Source organism: Salvelinus sp. IW2-2015, linkage group LG16 (genome assembly GCF_002910315.2).
Source record: "Salvelinus sp. IW2-2015 linkage group LG16, ASM291031v2, whole genome shotgun sequence".
Classification (NCBI taxonomy): domain Eukaryota; kingdom Metazoa; phylum Chordata; class Actinopteri; order Salmoniformes; family Salmonidae; genus Salvelinus; species Salvelinus sp. IW2-2015.
The window spans coordinates 21,992,599-22,011,189 of NC_036856.1; the positions used below are offsets into that span (position 1 = coordinate 21,992,599).

Genomic DNA, 18,591 nt, shown 5'->3' on the forward strand with positions numbered 1-18,591 from the left:
ATTTGGAAAGTATTCAGACCCCTTGACTTTTTTCACATTTTGTTACATAAAAAATTGGGGTTAAAATGTATTTGTCTTTTTTTTTTTCAACGATCTACAGAAAAACTATAATGTCAATGAAAAAACAAGATTAATGAAAAATAAAATACTAATATATCTTGATTAGATAAGTATTCACCCTCCTGTGTCAATACACCTTTGGCAGCGTTTACAGCTGTGAGTCTTTTTGGGTCAGTCTCTAAGAGCTGTTCACACCTGGATTGTACAATATTTGCCCATTATTWTTTTTTTWATTATTCAAGCTCTGTCAAGTGGGTTGTTGATCATTGCCATAGATTTTCAAACCGATTTAAGTCCAAACTTAGGCACATACAATGTCATCTTGGTAAGAAACTCCAGTGTATATTTGGCCTGAGTTATAGGTTATTGTCCTGCTGAAAGGTGACTGTCAATTTGTCTCCCACTGTCTGTTACAAAGCAGACTGAACCAGGTTTTCCTCTAGTATTTTGCCTGTTCTTAGCTCTATTCTGTTTCTTTTTATCAACAACCAAAAAACTCCTAGTCCTTGCCGACGACGAGCATATCCATAACATGATGCAGCCACCACCATGCTTGAAAATATGAGGAGTGGTACTCAGTGATGTGTTAAATTCGCCCCAAAAAACATGATTTGTATTCAGGACAAAAAGTTAATTTCTTTGCCACATTTTTTGCAAGATCACTTTAGTGTCTTATTGCAAACAGGATGCATGTTGGAATATTTCTCTGCACAGACTTCCTTCTTTTCGCCCTATAATTTAGGTTAGTATTGTGAAGTAACTACAATGGTGTTGAGCCATCCTCAGTTCTCCTATCACAGCCATTAAACTTACTGTTTTCAAATCACACTGGCCTCATGGTGAAATCCCTGAGCGGTTTTCTTCCTCTCCGACAACTGAGTAAGGAAGGACCCCTCTATCTTTGTAGTGACTGGGTGTATTGATACACCATCCAAAGTGTAATTAGTAACTAAACCGTGATCAAAGTGATATTCAGTGTCTTTTTCTTTTTACCCATCTACCGGTAGGTGCCCTTCTTTGCAAGGCATTGGAAAACCTTCCTGGTCTTTTTAGCTGAATCTATGTGTTATGAATACTCAGGGAGAAAAAGGTGTAGATTCACGCGCAGAGTGCTGCAGGTGTTAATTTCGCCTTCGTGGACTGACCCGACATTCTGCGTCGAGGCTGATGTCSAGTGGTTCTGTTCGGGGGTCGACCACGAGGTCGGGGAGCGGAACGATCCGGACGGTTACGGTGGAATGCCTGAATCATCTCTGGGTCGAGGATGTCCTGGTCGGGGACCCAGGACCAGTCTTCAGGCCCATAACCTTCCCAGTCCACTAGATAGTGGATGCGACCTCTCAGGCGTTTGGAATCAAGGATGACCTGAATGGCGTAGGCAGGTTCCCCTCCGACGTCCAATGGTGGGGGTGCACTGTGGGTTGAGACTGGAGTATGAAGAGGACTGTAGGTGACCGGTTTTAACAGACACATGGAAGGACGAGGAGATTTTATACTGACGGGGTAACTGGAGGTGTTACGTAACAGGGTTGATGCGATGGGTAATCTTGAAAGGACCAATGAACCGAGGACAGAACTTTTTTCAGGGGAGGCGGAACCGGATGTCTCTGGTAGAGAGCCACACACGCTGTCTGGGGTGAAAGAGTGGCGTAGGCCGGCGGCGTCTGTCGGCAAAGCGTTTGGGTATTAGAGGCTTCCTGCAGATGCCGGTGAGTGGTCTCCCATACCCGCTCACTACGCAAAAACCAGATGTCGACAGCTGGGACAGTACCAGGCTCCGCCTCCCTGGGAAACATGGGGGGGTTGGTAACCAAGTACACACTGAAACGGAGTAAGGCGGAGGGATGAATGCATGAGTGAGTTCTGAGCGTATTCAGCCCAGGCCATATACCGACTCCAGTCGTGTGGAGAGACAGAACATTGTTGGCGGAGGTACTTCCCTATTTCTTGGTTCAGGCGTTCCGTCTACCAGTTGGTCTGGGGATGGTAYCCAGAGGAGAGGCTGAGGGCAACCCCCCAGGCGGTCACAGAAGGCTCGCCATACCGCGGTCAGAGACGATGTCCTCCAGAATTCCATACAGATGGAACACCTGCTGAAACATACACTCAGCCAAATCCATGGCGTTAGGTAAATGAGGAAGAGGAACCAGACGACACATTTTTGAAAAACAGTCTAACATGACAAGGATGGTGGTGTTACCAGAGGATTCAGGAAGGTCTGTGATGAAGTCAACAGCTATGTGGGGCCAGGGTCTTGGCAAAGGTTGGTGCTTATCGGAAAGGAGATGACAAGGGCTTTTGGTTTGGGCGCAGACTGGATAATCCAGATAATCCCTTACGTCGGATGCCAGTTAGGACCACCAGAACTTATGGGCTAGAAGTTCGGTGGTTCGTGTAATACCCGGATGTCCTGACCCCAAGGACGTGTGACACCATTGCATCAGTTGGGGTCTAACAGCTGCTGGTACGTGACTCTTCCCAGCTGGTGTCTCAGGAGGAGCTGTGTCTGAAGTTTGGTCTTCTTGTATGGCAGAGTGAACCTCCCACTGTACCGGTCCCATAATGCAAGAGGAAGGAAGAATGGGTGTAGGGTCTGAGTTACTGGTCAGAAGGTCAAACTGGAAGGAGAGAGCATCAGCTTTTATGTTTTTCTTTCCAGGGATGTAAGTAACATGGAAGCGTGTGAAGAAGAGAACCCAGCAGGCTTTTCTGGAGTTTAACCTCTTGGCCCCTCTGATATATTCCAGATTACAATGATATGTTAGGACGAGAAAGGGATGTTGTGCGCCCTCCAACCAGTGGCGCCACWCCTCGAGGGCCAGCTTGATGGCGAGGAGTTCTGTTCCCCACATTGTAATTTCTCTCAGCGGAGGATAACTTCCTGGAGAAGAAGGCACAGGGATGTGATTTTGGAGGTGTTCCCACCCCGTGAGAGAGTATGGCTCCTACTCCTACTCCGGAGGCATCCACCTCCAGGGTGAAAGGAAGAGTCTGATCAGGTTGCCGAAGGACAGGAGCTGAGGTGATGAGGCGTTTTGATGTTGTTAAAAGCAGTCAGGGCGGTATCAGTCCATTGAAGGGTCTGCGTCTTTTGGCTGGTAAGGGTAGTGAAGGGAGCGGCAATAGAACTGAAGTTCCGAATTAACCGGCGATAGTCGTTGGAGAACCCAATGAAACGTTGGAGTTTAACGGTATTGGGTTTGGTCCAGTTACTGACGGCGGTGACTTTGTTCTCATCCATGCTGACCTCCAGGTGTCAGTACGAAACCGAGGAAGTTTTCCGAGGTTACATGGAGGGTGCTTTTTTCAGTCTTCACATAAAGATTATGGTCAAGGAGCCGTTAAAGAACCTTTTGCACATGCTGTATGTGTTCCTTTAGGGAGTGGGAGTAAATCAGGATGTCTTCAATGTAGACGATGAGAAAGCGTTTATCGTATCCTGGAAAACCTCGTTCATAAAGGATTGAAAGACGGCGGGGGCGTTAGTAAGGCCGTAGGGTATGACCAGATATTTGTAGTACCCTCGTGCGGTGATAAAGGCCGTTTTCTATTCGTCGTCTTCACGTATATGAACAAGGTTATATGCACTTTGCAGGTCGAGTTTCGTATAGATGTTGGCGCGGCCCACTTATTCAAGGGTTGCTGGGATCAGAGGAAGAGGGAAACGGTTCTTCACCGTGACGTCATTCAGGGAACGGTAATCAATACATGGACGGAGACCGTCCTTTTCTCCAACAAAGAAGAAGCTAGACGCAGCCGGGGAAGAAGGACGAATGAAACCATTTGCGAGTGTTTTATCAATGTAGTTCTCCATTGCCTCATTTTTCGAGTTAGTTAGGGGGTAAACACGGCCCATCGGTGGGGACACACTAGAGAGTAAGTCAATAGAACTGTCCCCTGTGCGATGTGGTGGCAGAGTGGAGGCCTTGATTTTGCTGTACTGGGCGTATTTAGATGGTATGGTAGGTGGCACTGCAGAGGCAGAGTCCTCAATGGTGGTGGCTCTGCAGGGTAGGCTGAGACAACTGATGAAGCAGGTAGAAGACCAGGACAGTAGTTCACCTTGTCGCCACAAGATTGCAGGGTCGTGATGACAAAGCCAGGGGTGTCCGAGGATGAGTGGCTGTTTGGGAGGGATGAGAGTTCCATGAGTTGAATGGTTTAGGTGTGGAAGACTCCAATCTGGAGAGTGACGCTCTGTGTCAGGTGTGTAATGAAGCCTGTGCTCAATGGCTGCCCGTCCAGGGTGTTAATCCTTAAGGGAGAGGTGACAGGTGTTAGATCAATGTCAAGCTCTAATACTAGCTGGTAATCGATACAATTACCTGCTGCTCCCGAATCCATCAAGCTCTCTACGTACTTAATAACCCCCTTCACGGTTATCAATACTGGGATGGAGAATTGCTTCTGGGAGATATTTAGAAATAAGGACACACCTACCTGCATGGCAGCGGAGGGACCCTTCTCATCTCTCCGTGGGGGATGAATAGGGCAATGGCTGAGTAGATTATCTTTTCCCTCCACAGTATAGGCAGAGCCCTTCATGGATCCGCCTTTGACGTTCGATACAAGGGAGAGGAGCATGGCCCAACTGCATGGGCTCTGGAAGACTCGGACGGGATGATGGAATCATAGAAAGACAATGTTTCAGGTTCCTGGGTGGCAGAGTTCTTCGGCGGTCGGCGATGAGGTGGTCGATGGAGATGAACATACGAATATATAGATTTAAATCCTGAAGGTCACCTCTACAGGCCAGCTCCGCCTGAAGTTGCCTGTTGAGCCCTCGTCGGTAAGTAAAGCAGCCTCACTCCATCCACTCCCTGCAGCCATGGTGCAGAACTCGAGGGCATACTCGGCAGCTGAATTGTGTCATTGTTGAAGTTCTATGAGGAGGTCTCCTATAGGACGACCGGAAGGAGAGTGATCGAATACCTCTTTGAAGAGGGTGTGGAAATGGGTCTCGGATCCGAGTTCTGTGCTGTTGGCAGTCCATATGGCGGTGGCTCAATCCAGGGCTTTGCCTCTGAGTAGAGACAATAAAATCCACCCTGCTCTTGTCGGTGGCGAAATGAGTGGGGTTGTGCTCAATGTATTTGCTGCATTGCATCAGAAGTTCCTGACATTTCCCAGGTGAACCGTCATATTTTCCAGGCATGGATATGAACGAAGGAGGGCTATGGGTTACAATACCTGGTATTGGAGGAGTAGAGATAGGCTGGCGGAGAAGATATCAGATTTCCTCCATATGCTCCTCTTGCTTGGTTAGGCACCGCTGAATCCATTACGTTTTTAGGTGAGGTTTTCTGTAATGAATACTCAGGGAGAAAAAGGTATAGATTCACGCGCAGATTGCGGCAGGTGTTAATTTTGCCTTCACGGAAGGCAGGAATCGTGGTCACAGGCAGGCAAAGGTCATACACAGATAGACAAACAGGCAGGTGAATCAAAACTAGCTAAGAAAAGGCTTAGTAGAGTCAAAATGAACAATACCTCACAAATGCACAAACAGAATGAACTGAACTTAATAAGGAGCTGATGAGACCAGGTGAGTAACTAACACAGGTGAAATCAATGAACAAAATTAAAAACGTTCAAGAACACAAAGAAACACGGCTACGTTCAATAACATAATGAAACGGAACACAAGGTTGACTAAGAAAATAAATACAGAACCTTACACTGTGCTTCAAATTCACTACTTGACTGAGGGAACTTACAGATAATTGTTTGTGTGGGGTACAGAGATCAGTAATCATTAAAAAATCATGTTAACCCCTATTATTGCACAGAGTGAATCCATGCAGCTTATTGTGTGACTTACTAAGCACATTTTTACTCCTGAACGTATTTAGGCTTGCAATAACAAGGGGTTGAATACTTATTAACTCAAGACATTTCAGCTTAATTTAAGAAAATATAATTAGTAAGCATTTCTAAAAACATAATTCCACTTTGACATTGTGGCATTTTGTGTCTATATCAGTGGCATAAAGTCTCGATTTTATTCATTTTAAATTCAGCCTGTAACACAGCTAATTGTTTGAAAAGTCAAGGGGTGTGTATACTTTCTGAAGGCATTATACAGTATACACTGTATGCATGGTGCTCAAAGAAGGCGAGAATAATACATGTGAAGGCAAATTAGTTGTGATGATTCTTATGTGCATATTTCATTATCCCCATTTCCCTCATGAGCTCTCTGTGGCTGGGGCTTGTTCCCTGTTGCAAAGATGCAAGCTAGGTCTACCTCATTCTCTTTGTCTCCGAGGAGCTTTCTCATATTGTTCGCAAGGTAGCAGGGGATTCTGTGCATAGCTTACCACTCCCTGTCCTCATTTGTCATGTGTGGTTTTGGCTCCAGCTGGTAAGGGGTGGCAGTAGGACTCTGTGCAGCTAATTTTTAAAGTATGAGGTGTGTTTGAGTCTGCTCCTCTCGAGTTGGCATGGCAGGTTGGCATCGATCATGCGAGCCCCAAATGCATATACACTCCATCACCCCCGCCAGTGTGTCCCCACTGGAGGCTGCACAGGACAACACAGCACAGCCACCTCAGGGCTGGAGAGACCAGAGGAACAGCTCTGGGCGACTGGGGCTCTCTCCATGTCCGCTGGCTCAGCTTGGGAATTTCCGAGGAACTTTATGGGCTAAGAAAAAATACAGAGATTGGGCTAAAATGCTTCAGTATTTCCGTTTCTCCATTATAAGAACCAGAATGTTAGACAAACTATAAACTATGCTATTTTTATCAGCATATGTAGAGAATAATTTTTATTTGTGTCAAAACAAACTCTTTGGTTCTAGTTCTAAGGGAGAAAGAAACACATCGCATGAGTAAACATGTGAATGCAGAGCAATAGAGATGAACTAACTGCCATGGATCCTCTCTCAGAGAGAGCCAGATTGATGGAGACAGGGCTCAGGGAGTTGAGGATTAGTGGAGCGTGCAGATTCCCCCAAGGACCCTCAGGTGCTCCAGCCCCTCACTACCGGACAGACGCTGCACTTATCTCATGTCACATTCCGCTCTGTCCTGTGTGAGCAACTGATATGTACCTGAGACCTCTAGACCATGGACAAGAAAGCACAGTGTCCTCTCCTGCTGTAATAGCATGCCATCCATCCTCTGTGGAAGCAGAGATAGAGAAATGGAAATAGAATAGTTATCTCGTACATGACTACGATTATCTTGTACACATCTGAGGAGGAAATAACTGCCCCGGTATTTGAAATGGAACAGGACAGACTTGATGATTAACCCTGGCCGTGGGTAAAGACCCCAACTGGGTTGGGACTAGGTTTACTGAGGAAGGACAGCAAAGAGAATCAGTGGAAACAAAGAAGTGGCGGACACAGAGAGAGAGAGTGCGATGGAGTCATTCTGATGGTGACTTGTTTAAATGAAGCTGCCATAGACTCTCTCCCAGGCAGCCTGGCCCTCTGAGGTGAATGGAACGGCCCAGCAAGGTAGAGCAGAGTGGGATATACAGTCAGTGTGTCACTCAGGAGACTGGCTGTCAGGGGCTGCATGGAGATGTGGGGCGAGGGGAGGAGGAAGTGGGGGAGGCGGACTCCTAGGCACATTCTCTTGTGAGCCAGCCAGGAAGAAATTAAACTAGCCAGATAAAAGTGAAGGCTCTGCATTGTGTATATACAGACTGTGTAACTTGGACCGGAGGGGGAACAGGGAGAAGTGGTGGGTAGCCTAAAGTCAGCACTAACAGGTGAAGGTTGATGACTGATTCTGCTTGATGGACTCAACATCTTCATCATCAATCTCCTAACCCCAAGTCTGACAACCTCTCCTGCAATCTGTCCCATCATACATTTAAGTGAGGTTTGGTCATACATTTTAAAGTGTCATTAGAAAATGAATCGGATGATTCTGACAAGGGGTGGGTTCGTTTCTAACCCAGTGGAGCAGTGGTATAATATGAGAGAGAGGAAAATAATAGAGATTGTGTAGGCATTGAATAGAGAACTGGAAATTGCCATAGTTTTCATCACTAAATACAGTTGCTATACTGGTTTGATCCTTTCATGTACTTCTTGCCTTGAGGGTACAGCAGGAAACTGAGAGAGTCAATAGAGAAAGTGTCTGTCATCTAGTTGGGGGTGGGGCAGCATGCAGGTCTGCCAAGGTGTTATAATGACAGGAGGCAGAGCACCATCTTGATTTCTCACCCTCTGGCTACCAGAGACACGGCGGCACGCTGAGACCGCCGCTGGCATGCCACGCCTCCCTCGCCCTCTGTATGCAGCCTGATACCTATACCCCCTGATCGACTGGGGAGTAGTGGGCTGTGTTAGGAGGGTTATAGAGAGCTTGACATGGCAGGTAAACTAAGCTGCGGCTAAAGAAATGTAATCGGAGTGCCAAGCTCATCTGTGTCTAGCTGTGTGAGGCTGACACACCAAGGCCGGACACCATTGAAAGACTCAACGTTATCATCTACAATTACCCTGGAAGATCCCTAAGGGGTAAAATGTGAAGCGCAAAAAACAGATGAAAGTTAGTTTTTTTCATTTGGATCAAACCTTATCTCATGTGTGGATAGCTCCAGTTGTCAGGATAAACTGTTTGTTGTGTCTTGGTAGAGATAAGAAATTCACACTTGAATGTCCTGCCATAACTTCTCTCTCTCATACCATAGAGGCTGCTTCTAGCAGGTCAATACATAGCAAAAAATAAGGTTTAAGGCTTTAGCAGAGGAAGGTTAAGTAGCAAGTAAGACGATCTATGTGACTAGCAGCCTGTCACGGCTACAATATTCATTGCCCTGGCTTCTGCCCTATTAGTGCAGCTTTGTTTTTCATGTTAGGAAATCACATGCACATTCTCACTTTATTTGAGCTCCATTTTAGCCAGACAGGTGCAGTAGAGGATGAAGCCAGTCTCTCTCACTAATATAAAGTGACTATTAATATGCGTCAGGGGTGCTCTGTCAGACTTACTCTCCTAATTGTCATTTATTGGTTTCTTTGTCAGTGCTGCCATGTGTAACTCTCCAAGATGTTCATTAGACTGGGAAGGAGAAATCACAAAAGCTTCACTTGTGAATTTGATATCTGACCGTGTTCAGCTTTTTCCTCCACAAGTAGTCAAGGGAAATATTGGGCCTGATTTCTTTGTGAATATGCTGTACAGTCAAACGTGAGTATGAAATAGTCCCATTTAGATTTGATAAAATGTGCAATTTTTTTGTTTTTGTTTCTGAAAATGGTCAGATTTTTCCATCTGACTAGGTTTCATAAGACCATGAACAGAACTCTTTTTATGTGGAATCCATTTTTACATACAGTATGTCTACTAAAACATACCCACTTTCAAAATGGAGCTGAATATGCAGTTCTTTCCTTAAAAATGGAGATTAATTCCATGACCTCTGACTAATTTAAGAAAATATCGTCTGTGCAATGAAATGTGCTAGCAACAGCAGTTCAGACAGAAAACGCCACGTATTAATTTAACCATTTATTAGATAAGATCACAATACATTCAATACGTTAGTCTTTGCGTCAGGCTCTGCTCCTTCTGGGTATCTCACTGCCAGAGCATGCATCATGTTAAGATGAAAATAATTACAGGAAGTGGGCAAGGTACACTGTACCAATTCCCCTGCAGGAAGGAAACGAAACCAAACAGGTGGTGGGTGGGTTCAAGAAAATGTAACAGCATACTATTGAGCAAGCAACAGCAGTAGAGGCAGCAGAACCTGTGTGTGTAAAACTGATCAGCTTAAAAAGACTGCCATATTAAAGCTGCAATATGTAACTTTTTGGGACAACTCGACAAAATTCACATAGAAATGGGAGTTATAAATCTGTCATTCTCATTCAAAGCAAGTCTAAGAAACTGTAGATCTGAGAAACTCTAGATCTGTTCTATGTGCGCTATGCTTCCTGTTTTTTGTTTTGTTTTTGCATCTTTTACTTTCAGTTTTGTACTCCAGCTTCAAACAGATGAAAATACTATATTTTTGGTGACGGAAAATGTATTTCACAGCAGTTTAGATGGTACAATAATTCTCTACACCATACTTGTTTGTTTTGTCACATAACTGAAATTAGGTGAACTCTTAGAATTTTTGCAACCAGGAAATGACGGTGCGATTTTTGCATAGTGCATCTTTTAAGGCAGGAAGTGTTTGTTGAATATGATTGGTGTGACGTCAGCTGAATCGTCAGCTGATGCATCGCTGATGCCAATCCTCGGGTTTCCTGTCTGAACCGGCTGCGCTTGATTAATATCAAAGCCTCTGTCTACTCATGTAGGCTACAGGAGATATAGGGTAAATAGTAGGCAAAGGAGAAACCATGGAGGATATTGGACTACTTGCCTGGCTTACCTCTTTAAGAAAAGAAACAGGAGTTAAAAAGATTCCAGGTAGCTGGAGACTGTGGTGAATTCTCTTCACTCTACCTCTCAAGCCGGAGCCTAAATGGGGGAGTTTATTGCACCCTAATATATAACATGACGAGGTGTCAAGGAGTCATTTTCCCTGACACACTGGGGTTTTACTCTCTGTTTTGATGGCAGTCTCGCCGACACGCTCCTTTATCACCTGGCTAACACAACTGGCAGACTCATTGTATGAGAGCTGACACAAGCCCATTTGACGTGCATTGTAATGGAGGAGTGTAATTTGTCAGCAGATCCGGTGCTGCCCAGACATCTCTCTCTCAGCAGAGTGCAGCGGCAGTTCCCTGGGAAGCCCAACCTGGCCTCGCTGTTCATCCATCACAGCTCCTGATTAAACATCCCATTGCTCTCTGCTCTACTGAGGCCTCTTCATATCCTCACACTGAAAGACAAAAAATCAAGACAAGATGACACATAAGGGAGTTATCCTGGAACATTTTTGAGCTTCAAATTTCTTCACCAATTCCCAAAGTCATTTTTGTTAGGACTGTTCTTGTTTGAAATGCTGGTGTGCATACCTCAATACAAGGATATATATACTTTCTACCCACTGGATCTGTTATTATGTGAATACTTGTTCATCAAATGAGAACTAAGGTTGTTGAAAGAGATGTCTTGTGGCTGTGGGGCATTTTGCTTCAGGATATCAACATACACTGAGTATACAAAACATTAAGAACACCTGCTCTTTCAATGACATAGACTGACCAGATGAATACAGGTGAAAGTTATGATCCCTTATTGATGTCACTTGTTAAATCCACTTCAATCAGTATAGATGAAGGGGAGGAGACAGGTTAAGAAAGCATTTTTAAGCCTTGAGACAATTGAGGCATGGATTGTGTATGTGTGCCATTCAGAGGGTGCATGGGCAAGACAAAATATTTAAGTGCCTTTGAACGGGGTATGGTACTAGGTGCCAGGCTAACCGGTTTGTGTCAAGAACTGCAGAGCTGCTGGGCTTTTCACGCTCAACAGTTTCCCGCGTGTATCAAGAATGGTCCACCACCCCAAAGGACATCCAGCCAACTTGACACAACTGAGGGAAGCATTGGAGTCAACATGGGCCAGCATCCCTGTGGAGCACATTCAACACCATGTAGAGTCCATGCCCCGACGAATTGAGGCTGTTCTGAGGGCAAAAGAGGTGCAACTCAATATTAGGAAGGTGTTCTTAATGTTTTGTACACTCGGTGTACATCAGAATAAAGATGATTGTCTCTGATTATGACCAAGCTGATTTACACTGAAATCTATGGTATTTATTGTTTATGTCATAATGCATAAGCAAAGCTTTATTTTTTATTCATGTTAATTAGGCTTTAGAATTGGGACTGGGTTTCTTTGATTCAAGTAAATGTCATCTCTATTTTCTCACACTTGAAATGCTTCTCGTTTCTCTGATCCACTGTATTAGTCACTTCAGCGATGGACCCTGCAGTGTTTTTAGAAGTCCCACAAAAGCCAATTAAGAGAGCCTAAACTGCATTTATTATTAGGCAAAATGGCACTTAAATTGAAATTGTTAAAAATATATGCAGACCTAAATCCTCATCATGAGTTCACCCTCTGCCTTTGCTCCTGAGGGGGAAGCAGTGTCTGTGCTCTCAGATTGAGTCCGTTGCGCTGCATTCAGCTCTSAAGCATGCAATGTCTTCAAAAAAACATCAGTGATTAATAATTAACTAAACACAACGCAACTCCTCTCAATCGTGTCCATGCACACTATTGGATGAATACATACTGTATAAACAGCCCATTGCTTTTATTAATGGAGCTCCCTCTTTGTTAGTGCCGCTTTGTGATGTTTTCCTTTTCTCTATGCAATTTTCTGTTTTCTTTATCAGAAATCTTCAAGATATCCAGACCTTAGACATCGCATCACATGCACAAGATGAACAAAATCAAATATATATGGTTATTACCATGTAATCAATAGTACACTATCTGAGGAAATTAAAACATGGCTGCTGGCTACAGCCATCCATGTTAGTCCAACCGACTCTCATAACAAAGGAGAATGGAATAGTTGATTGGGTGAGGAAGAAGCTAGCACATCAAAACCTGGCCTATCCTGATTGGCTCATCCATCATAATTGTCTCTGGGGCTGTGGTGTGATGTGGTGGGTGGATGGGTGAATTTGGAAAGTGGCACGGATGATTGGCAGTGGGCAAAGAGGTGCCATTTTATTGTGTTTTTAGGAAATTATATGTGAGATTGGGTCATGCCACTCCTCTCAGGAATCTGTCAGCTATGTTTATTAAAGAGTTCTGTCATCACAGCTCCTCCTTCTCTCTTGGTGCCCCATGATTGTAAATGACAGGAGCAGTGGCATGCAGGCCCTTTCCCTTAAGGAGATACACACATGCCCACGCCAATTACCCACCTCACTACTTTAACACTCACATACTCCTCTGTTTGATGTGTACAGTCATTGCTCCCCAAATGCTGTTTAGCCTTATGCACAGAAAGGATCACATCAAAGCTGCCAACGTTCTTCAGTTCTTCATCTACTTCCCTGTGGGTTTAAAGGTATTACTCCATGCACTAGTTTGGGCCCAGCATTTAGAGAGATCCATTAGCATAGGCGTCCTTGTTGTGCTAGCAACACACTTTGAGATGCTGGGCGACCATATGGTGCTGGGAACCACAAAGTGCATTTGATCCTTTTAATAGCAACCTTTCCTCTGTAGTGGGAAGAAGAAAAGAGACTTGGATTATGGTCCTGGCTTAAACCCAACTCCAAGTTTTCTTTGCATTTTAAAGCCTGCATGCCCTTCACAGTCTTTAGCAGATGCTTGAATTGTGCATATTCATTCTTACTACTATTATATCTGCTCTGAGATTCTGTCCTGTTTTGGAGAATTTTGTAAAAATTGAAAAAACATTTATAGATAATTGGTTAGCCTTTACTTGAACCATCTGTCACAATGCCTTCATAATGCTATCCTGGAACTGTATAGATCTCATTTAGGAGTCATAAAAATTGATATTCGTTGTAGTTGGATATGGGAAATGAATTAGCTATGATGCTGTCATGTTGGGTGTTAGGGARGGATTTAGCTCATTATTAATAAATTGTGAAGTTGTGCGAAGTTGTTTTTCTTCTATAAATTAACTTTGTTAGGTCTTGCGCATTTAAAAAACCTATGGAGTTATTTGAAATACTCTCTACACTTCGATTGCACAGGTCCAGGTAGGCCTGCTCTTGTATTCAGAACTTCTTAGCAGAACTTCTTAGCATACGCAGTGACAAACACTCTGCAAACCAGCTCTCAGAAACAACCCCCAATCTGTCTTCTTTATTATTTAACCCTTAACAAACCCTGTGCCATCTGCTATCTTAATGAAGGGAGCAGAAGGCTGCCAGACATAGAATCAATCTTGCTGGAAATATTGCATGCATAGACAAGGATCTGCAATGGTCCACAAACCGTTAATTAATTAAGTGCTGTTTCTGGTAGCCCTTATTTTAAGGACCAACCAATAAGTTCCATTGAGTGATCTAACAGGGCTCTGGCAAATAAAAATCACTAGCCAGACACAATCACTGGCTCACCCAGTTTGTATCCCAGCGCATGACCAGACTAATGATGAGGTTGTCTTGGGGACTGTAGAACATGATGTGATAAATGCTATAGTGGTACTGGAATTGTTTGCTTAAAAGCATATGTCACTCTATTGGTGCTATTGGTGGAAGTAAAGGTAATTTACTTTCAGATATGCCAATATTTAGTGAATTTGCCTGAACAGTCTGCTGGCGGCGTTATCCTGTCATTTCGTTCAATTTAATTATGGCTAAAGGAATTTGCAGAGGACATCAGTTATTTTCCCAAACAAATGTTTGACTGTTGCTTAAATATGTCTGTGCATTTCCCTGCAGAAACGTTGCCCTCACGCTGTTCTGGGCTCTAGACCTAACTGATGGAAACTGTACATTACTAGTATCTACCATCTGTTCAGCCATCAACATGATGAAGCTGTGTGAAAATATTCTCAATCTGAGATCCTTCATCGTGGAACTGATTTAGCATCCTTACTCGAATGTAGGTATTGAGTCCCTAAAGACTGTGTTAGCCCACTGAGGTTATATGCACTGTGTGAGCATAGTTCACCAAACCAACTCGTGTACTAATGGTTCAGTTGCTTAGATACTGTACTTATTGATACAGCATTGGTCATGGGGATGCCTTCAACTTCTGTTGTTGTTGTCAATTTAATGTCATATAAAATAAGTGAATAGGCTTAGATTATTGTCATWAAATTAGTCATTGTGTGATGCTGACCACCTCTTTTATATTGCGGTAGAAACCTGTGGCTTAAATAGTTTAATTTATCTGGGTGCGGCGTACAACCCAGCTCCATGGCCGGGGCCCTCCTCTGCGCCGATGCCCAGTCTGGGCACGGCGTTCTACCCGGCTCCGTGGCCGGACCCGTGGTCTGGGCGGGGGCAAAGTCCCGCACCAGAGCCGCCACCGATGCTGGCGAATCCACGAGCGGAGTAGGTACTTCGCCCCGCACCGGAGCCGCCACCGACGCTAGAGGCCCACCCGGACCCTCCGCTATAGAGTCAGGTTTTGCGGCCGGAGTCCGCACCTTTGGGGGGGGGGGGGTACTGTCACGTGCTGACCATAGAGAGCCTTTTATTCTCTATTTTGGTTAGGTCGGGGTGTGACTAGGGTGGGTGATCTAGTGTGTTCTATGTTGGCCTGGTATGGTTCCCAATCAGAGGCAGCTGTTTATCGTTGTCTCTGATTGGGGATCATATTTAGGCAGCCATTACCCCACTGGTTTTTGTGGGATCTTGTTTTTGTGTTGATGCCTGTGAGCACTACAGAACGTCATTGTTTTTGTGAGTTTCATTTAATAAACATGTGGAACTCTACGTACGCTGCGCCTTGGTCCGTCAATTCATTAGACCATCGTGACACATCAGTTGTGTGTACTCATAAACACGGTCGAGTGCTATACACTATTCTTACATATAGATGAAATTGTTTTCAATTAAAAACCTGCGCAAGCAAACAAGCAACAAAATAAAATACCCATGATGCTCCTCTGCAGTGGTTTCAAGGGTCAATGTCTCTTGTGTAATAGCCCAACCATCTAAGAGATGAGTGGCTAAAAATAAAACAAGTTTTTGTACCTGAAAATAATGAGGCATTGCTACTGTAAATGTCTGAGTGTTTGTGGAGTGCACAGAGTGGAATGGATCTCCAGTGAGGATGTAGAGGTATTGGCTGGGCTGAGAAACAAGGGAAGTGAGGTGTGTCTTTGTGTATGGTGGTGAGCCAAAGAAACTGGTGTTTTATACATGCTCATGTGTTATAATTATGTGCCAGTATGCAGTGTTACATCATTCAGTTTGAATGTTTTATTCAGAGAATGCACTGGATTTCAGTCACCAGTTAAGCTCTATCAAGCCCTTTGGCCATTGAGTCAGGAATTACAACCTATTCTCTCAGCTGACACTGATCAGTACAAACATTGTTTGTGGTCAGCAGTGACTGATTTTAAATAAGACGACACACGCAGTAGTACTCATCTGTCTGACCGTGATGTGTGGGTTGACCCCTGAAATGGGTTAACACAGCACTAGAGACAAACGTCCTCAACAGTACGTAGCTGAGCTCTGAGCTTTATTGGTCCTGTCTCCTCTGCTGTGAATTAGCATGGTCCTCTGCAAGCTTCTCCTAGGGAGCCCTCTGCTGTCAATAACCACAGTGTGCTTCCTCTCTCTGCCTGGCCTCCTCCTCCTCCACCTCTTTCTCCTACTCTGTAATGTACACAAATATATTCCCCCACAAAGCCCTGCAGTGCCTGGCCATGTCCCGGAGAGAAAGGCAGGCAGGATTTAAAACCCCCAGTACAGACAAACTGACAGCTTCTCAGGGGCAGGTAAGCAATCTCACTCAGCGCTGGAGGGGAGATTCAGAGGGAGGCAGGAGAGTGGAAAGGACAGGCCACAGTGTTAACCTGGTGCAAATACAATAATAAAGTTCAGTCAAACGAAGTGGACCTAATTGGGATTTCAACTTATATCTACATTTTAGGAAGGAAATTTAGAGCATTCAACTGGTCTGTCATTGACATTCATATTTAGTAACGATATTTTGGGGCCAATATGGGATCATTGGATGCTAAGACTATAAAATATTATTCCAGACTGCCTGCATCACTGATGTTAGCATTCCAATGAATTAGTTGGGCTGTTTTTTTATATTGGGAAAGAATGTCAAATTCTCTGTTTTCAAATACTGTATAATCACTAACCTACATCAAAATATTAATGTGGAAGAATAATGAAGTCACGCACTAGTGTATTTCACTTTTCTGAAAGTCTGGTGGAAAGGAATGGACATGTAACCAGCTGGTTTGGTCTGCTGTCTTCCCAGGACCTTCACATTGTCATATTTTGTTCCTTCACCTTTCTTTTCCCTTCTTTATGTTGTATGCTTTTGTTCTGCCATCCGTAGAGCAATGATCCAAAAACAAGGCCATAAATAAGAAATCAGTGGTCTTTTCTGTCTGGAACATTAAACAGGCTTGATGTATGCTTATTACTCACTTCACTCAAATCAATGGTCTAATCTTTTCCCTCTGTGATTGATTTCCCAGCAGCCTACAGAACTTACACTGTAGGTGATTTAATAAACACCAGAAAAGTGCTATAAAATAGGAATACTCGACTAGAATCTTAAAACACCAACCTGGGTAGTATACAGTAGTAAAACACAAGTGTCATTTGAGATTTTCTTTACAACAATAGTCTAGTAGCTCAAATGTAAACAGATTATGTTTAGCTACAGCTTCCAATCTTCTATGCCCCACGGTCATGGTTCCAGAGGTCCAGCCCAGAGTGGGGAGTGTGTCCAGCCCCTAGTTATCCCCAGTAATGTGGACTGAAGACAGAGGTCTGTGGTGTCCAGCCTGGGTCTATGGACCACCCATAGAGAGAGGGTCAGTGGCCTGGCTGTCCCCAGCCTGGGTGACCCTGGGGGCTGGCCGGGGGAAACAGTAACCCTCAGCACCCATCACAGGTGTCTATGTCACTGAGCACACTAACTGGGGTCAGCGTCTAACAGACTCCTCACAAAGAAGCGGGCCAATTGCTTTTCTCTGCTAAGGCCAGAGTAGGTCAGGCGGAAGAAACACTGCTGATAAGTGACCTTTTCTCATTCCCTGCATTCTGCTGGACTGGGTCGACCAATGGACTACATGCAGAATGCTGACTGACTGAGTGCACCTCTGATATCAGTCTATGTAATACTCTGTGGGATTTGCGTTGCTCAGTAAAGGTTGATTAGGTAGGGTGGAGGTCAGCTGTGCGAGTATTGAATTCTGTCTAGATATAGAGCAAGATATGGAACAATGTGTTGCCTTGTTGCATCCAGAGGGCTTAGAAAGCTACCAACTGAGAGTGGAACCAAATCAATGAGTAGATTGGCAATGGCAGTCTAAAGCTGGTAAAGGATATTATTGAACTAACAGTTGTGGTTCAGTGCATTGATGAGCACACTGTTTCTTGCAGGGAGGAAAACAACAACAACAAATACAACAACAACATACTTTATTATTTTATGAGTAGTATTCACCATGGGATTCACTCAAGAAGTCATTTGTAACACATTTAACTGTGTTTGGATCCAGTACTACAGGCTTTAAACTGTGTTCTGCTGTTTATTTAGATGACAGCAGAGGTCATTCTTCGACTCGTCAATGATCCAGTACTTCCATTCTATCCTCTTGATATCGCCCTGGATGTCCAGAATAAACTCAAAGGTAAGACACAATCTTGTTTATTCTATCCTTTGGCGTTTCATGATATTGCATGAATGAAGGACCTTTTCAGCCATCATTGAATTTGTACTGCTATGTTATTATCTTCGACTGAATCAAACATGCATGACAAAACAACAATGAACAATTGAACTATTGTGCAATACCCACATCGGAGTGAAGTGAATGAAGCATCTATTGGTGCTCTGGTTGTTTGCTGAGCCACGTGGGTCTATGCAGTGACATAACTCATATCTGCAGTCCACCCACCCAGCCAGCCAGCACCAGGCCACAGCAGGTCCCCCTCTCCTCCTCTCCCTCCTTCTCTCT

At 44.3% G+C, this 18,591-nt stretch overlaps 1 protein-coding gene across 2 annotated transcripts in view; it reads left to right on the top strand.

Moving 5' to 3' along the window:
• Positions 1–18,591, top strand: part of LOC111975853 (inactive N-acetylated-alpha-linked acidic dipeptidase-like protein 2) — a 310,771-nt gene that overhangs the window by 282,777 nt on the left and 9,403 nt on the right. For both annotated transcript variants that reach the window (XM_024004505.2, XM_070447599.1), the window contains one exon: positions 18,171–18,264. In XM_024004505.2, coding sequence (XP_023860273.1) covers positions 18,171–18,264 — 94 coding nt within the window. The remainder of the gene's footprint in view (positions 1–18,170; positions 18,265–18,591) is intronic.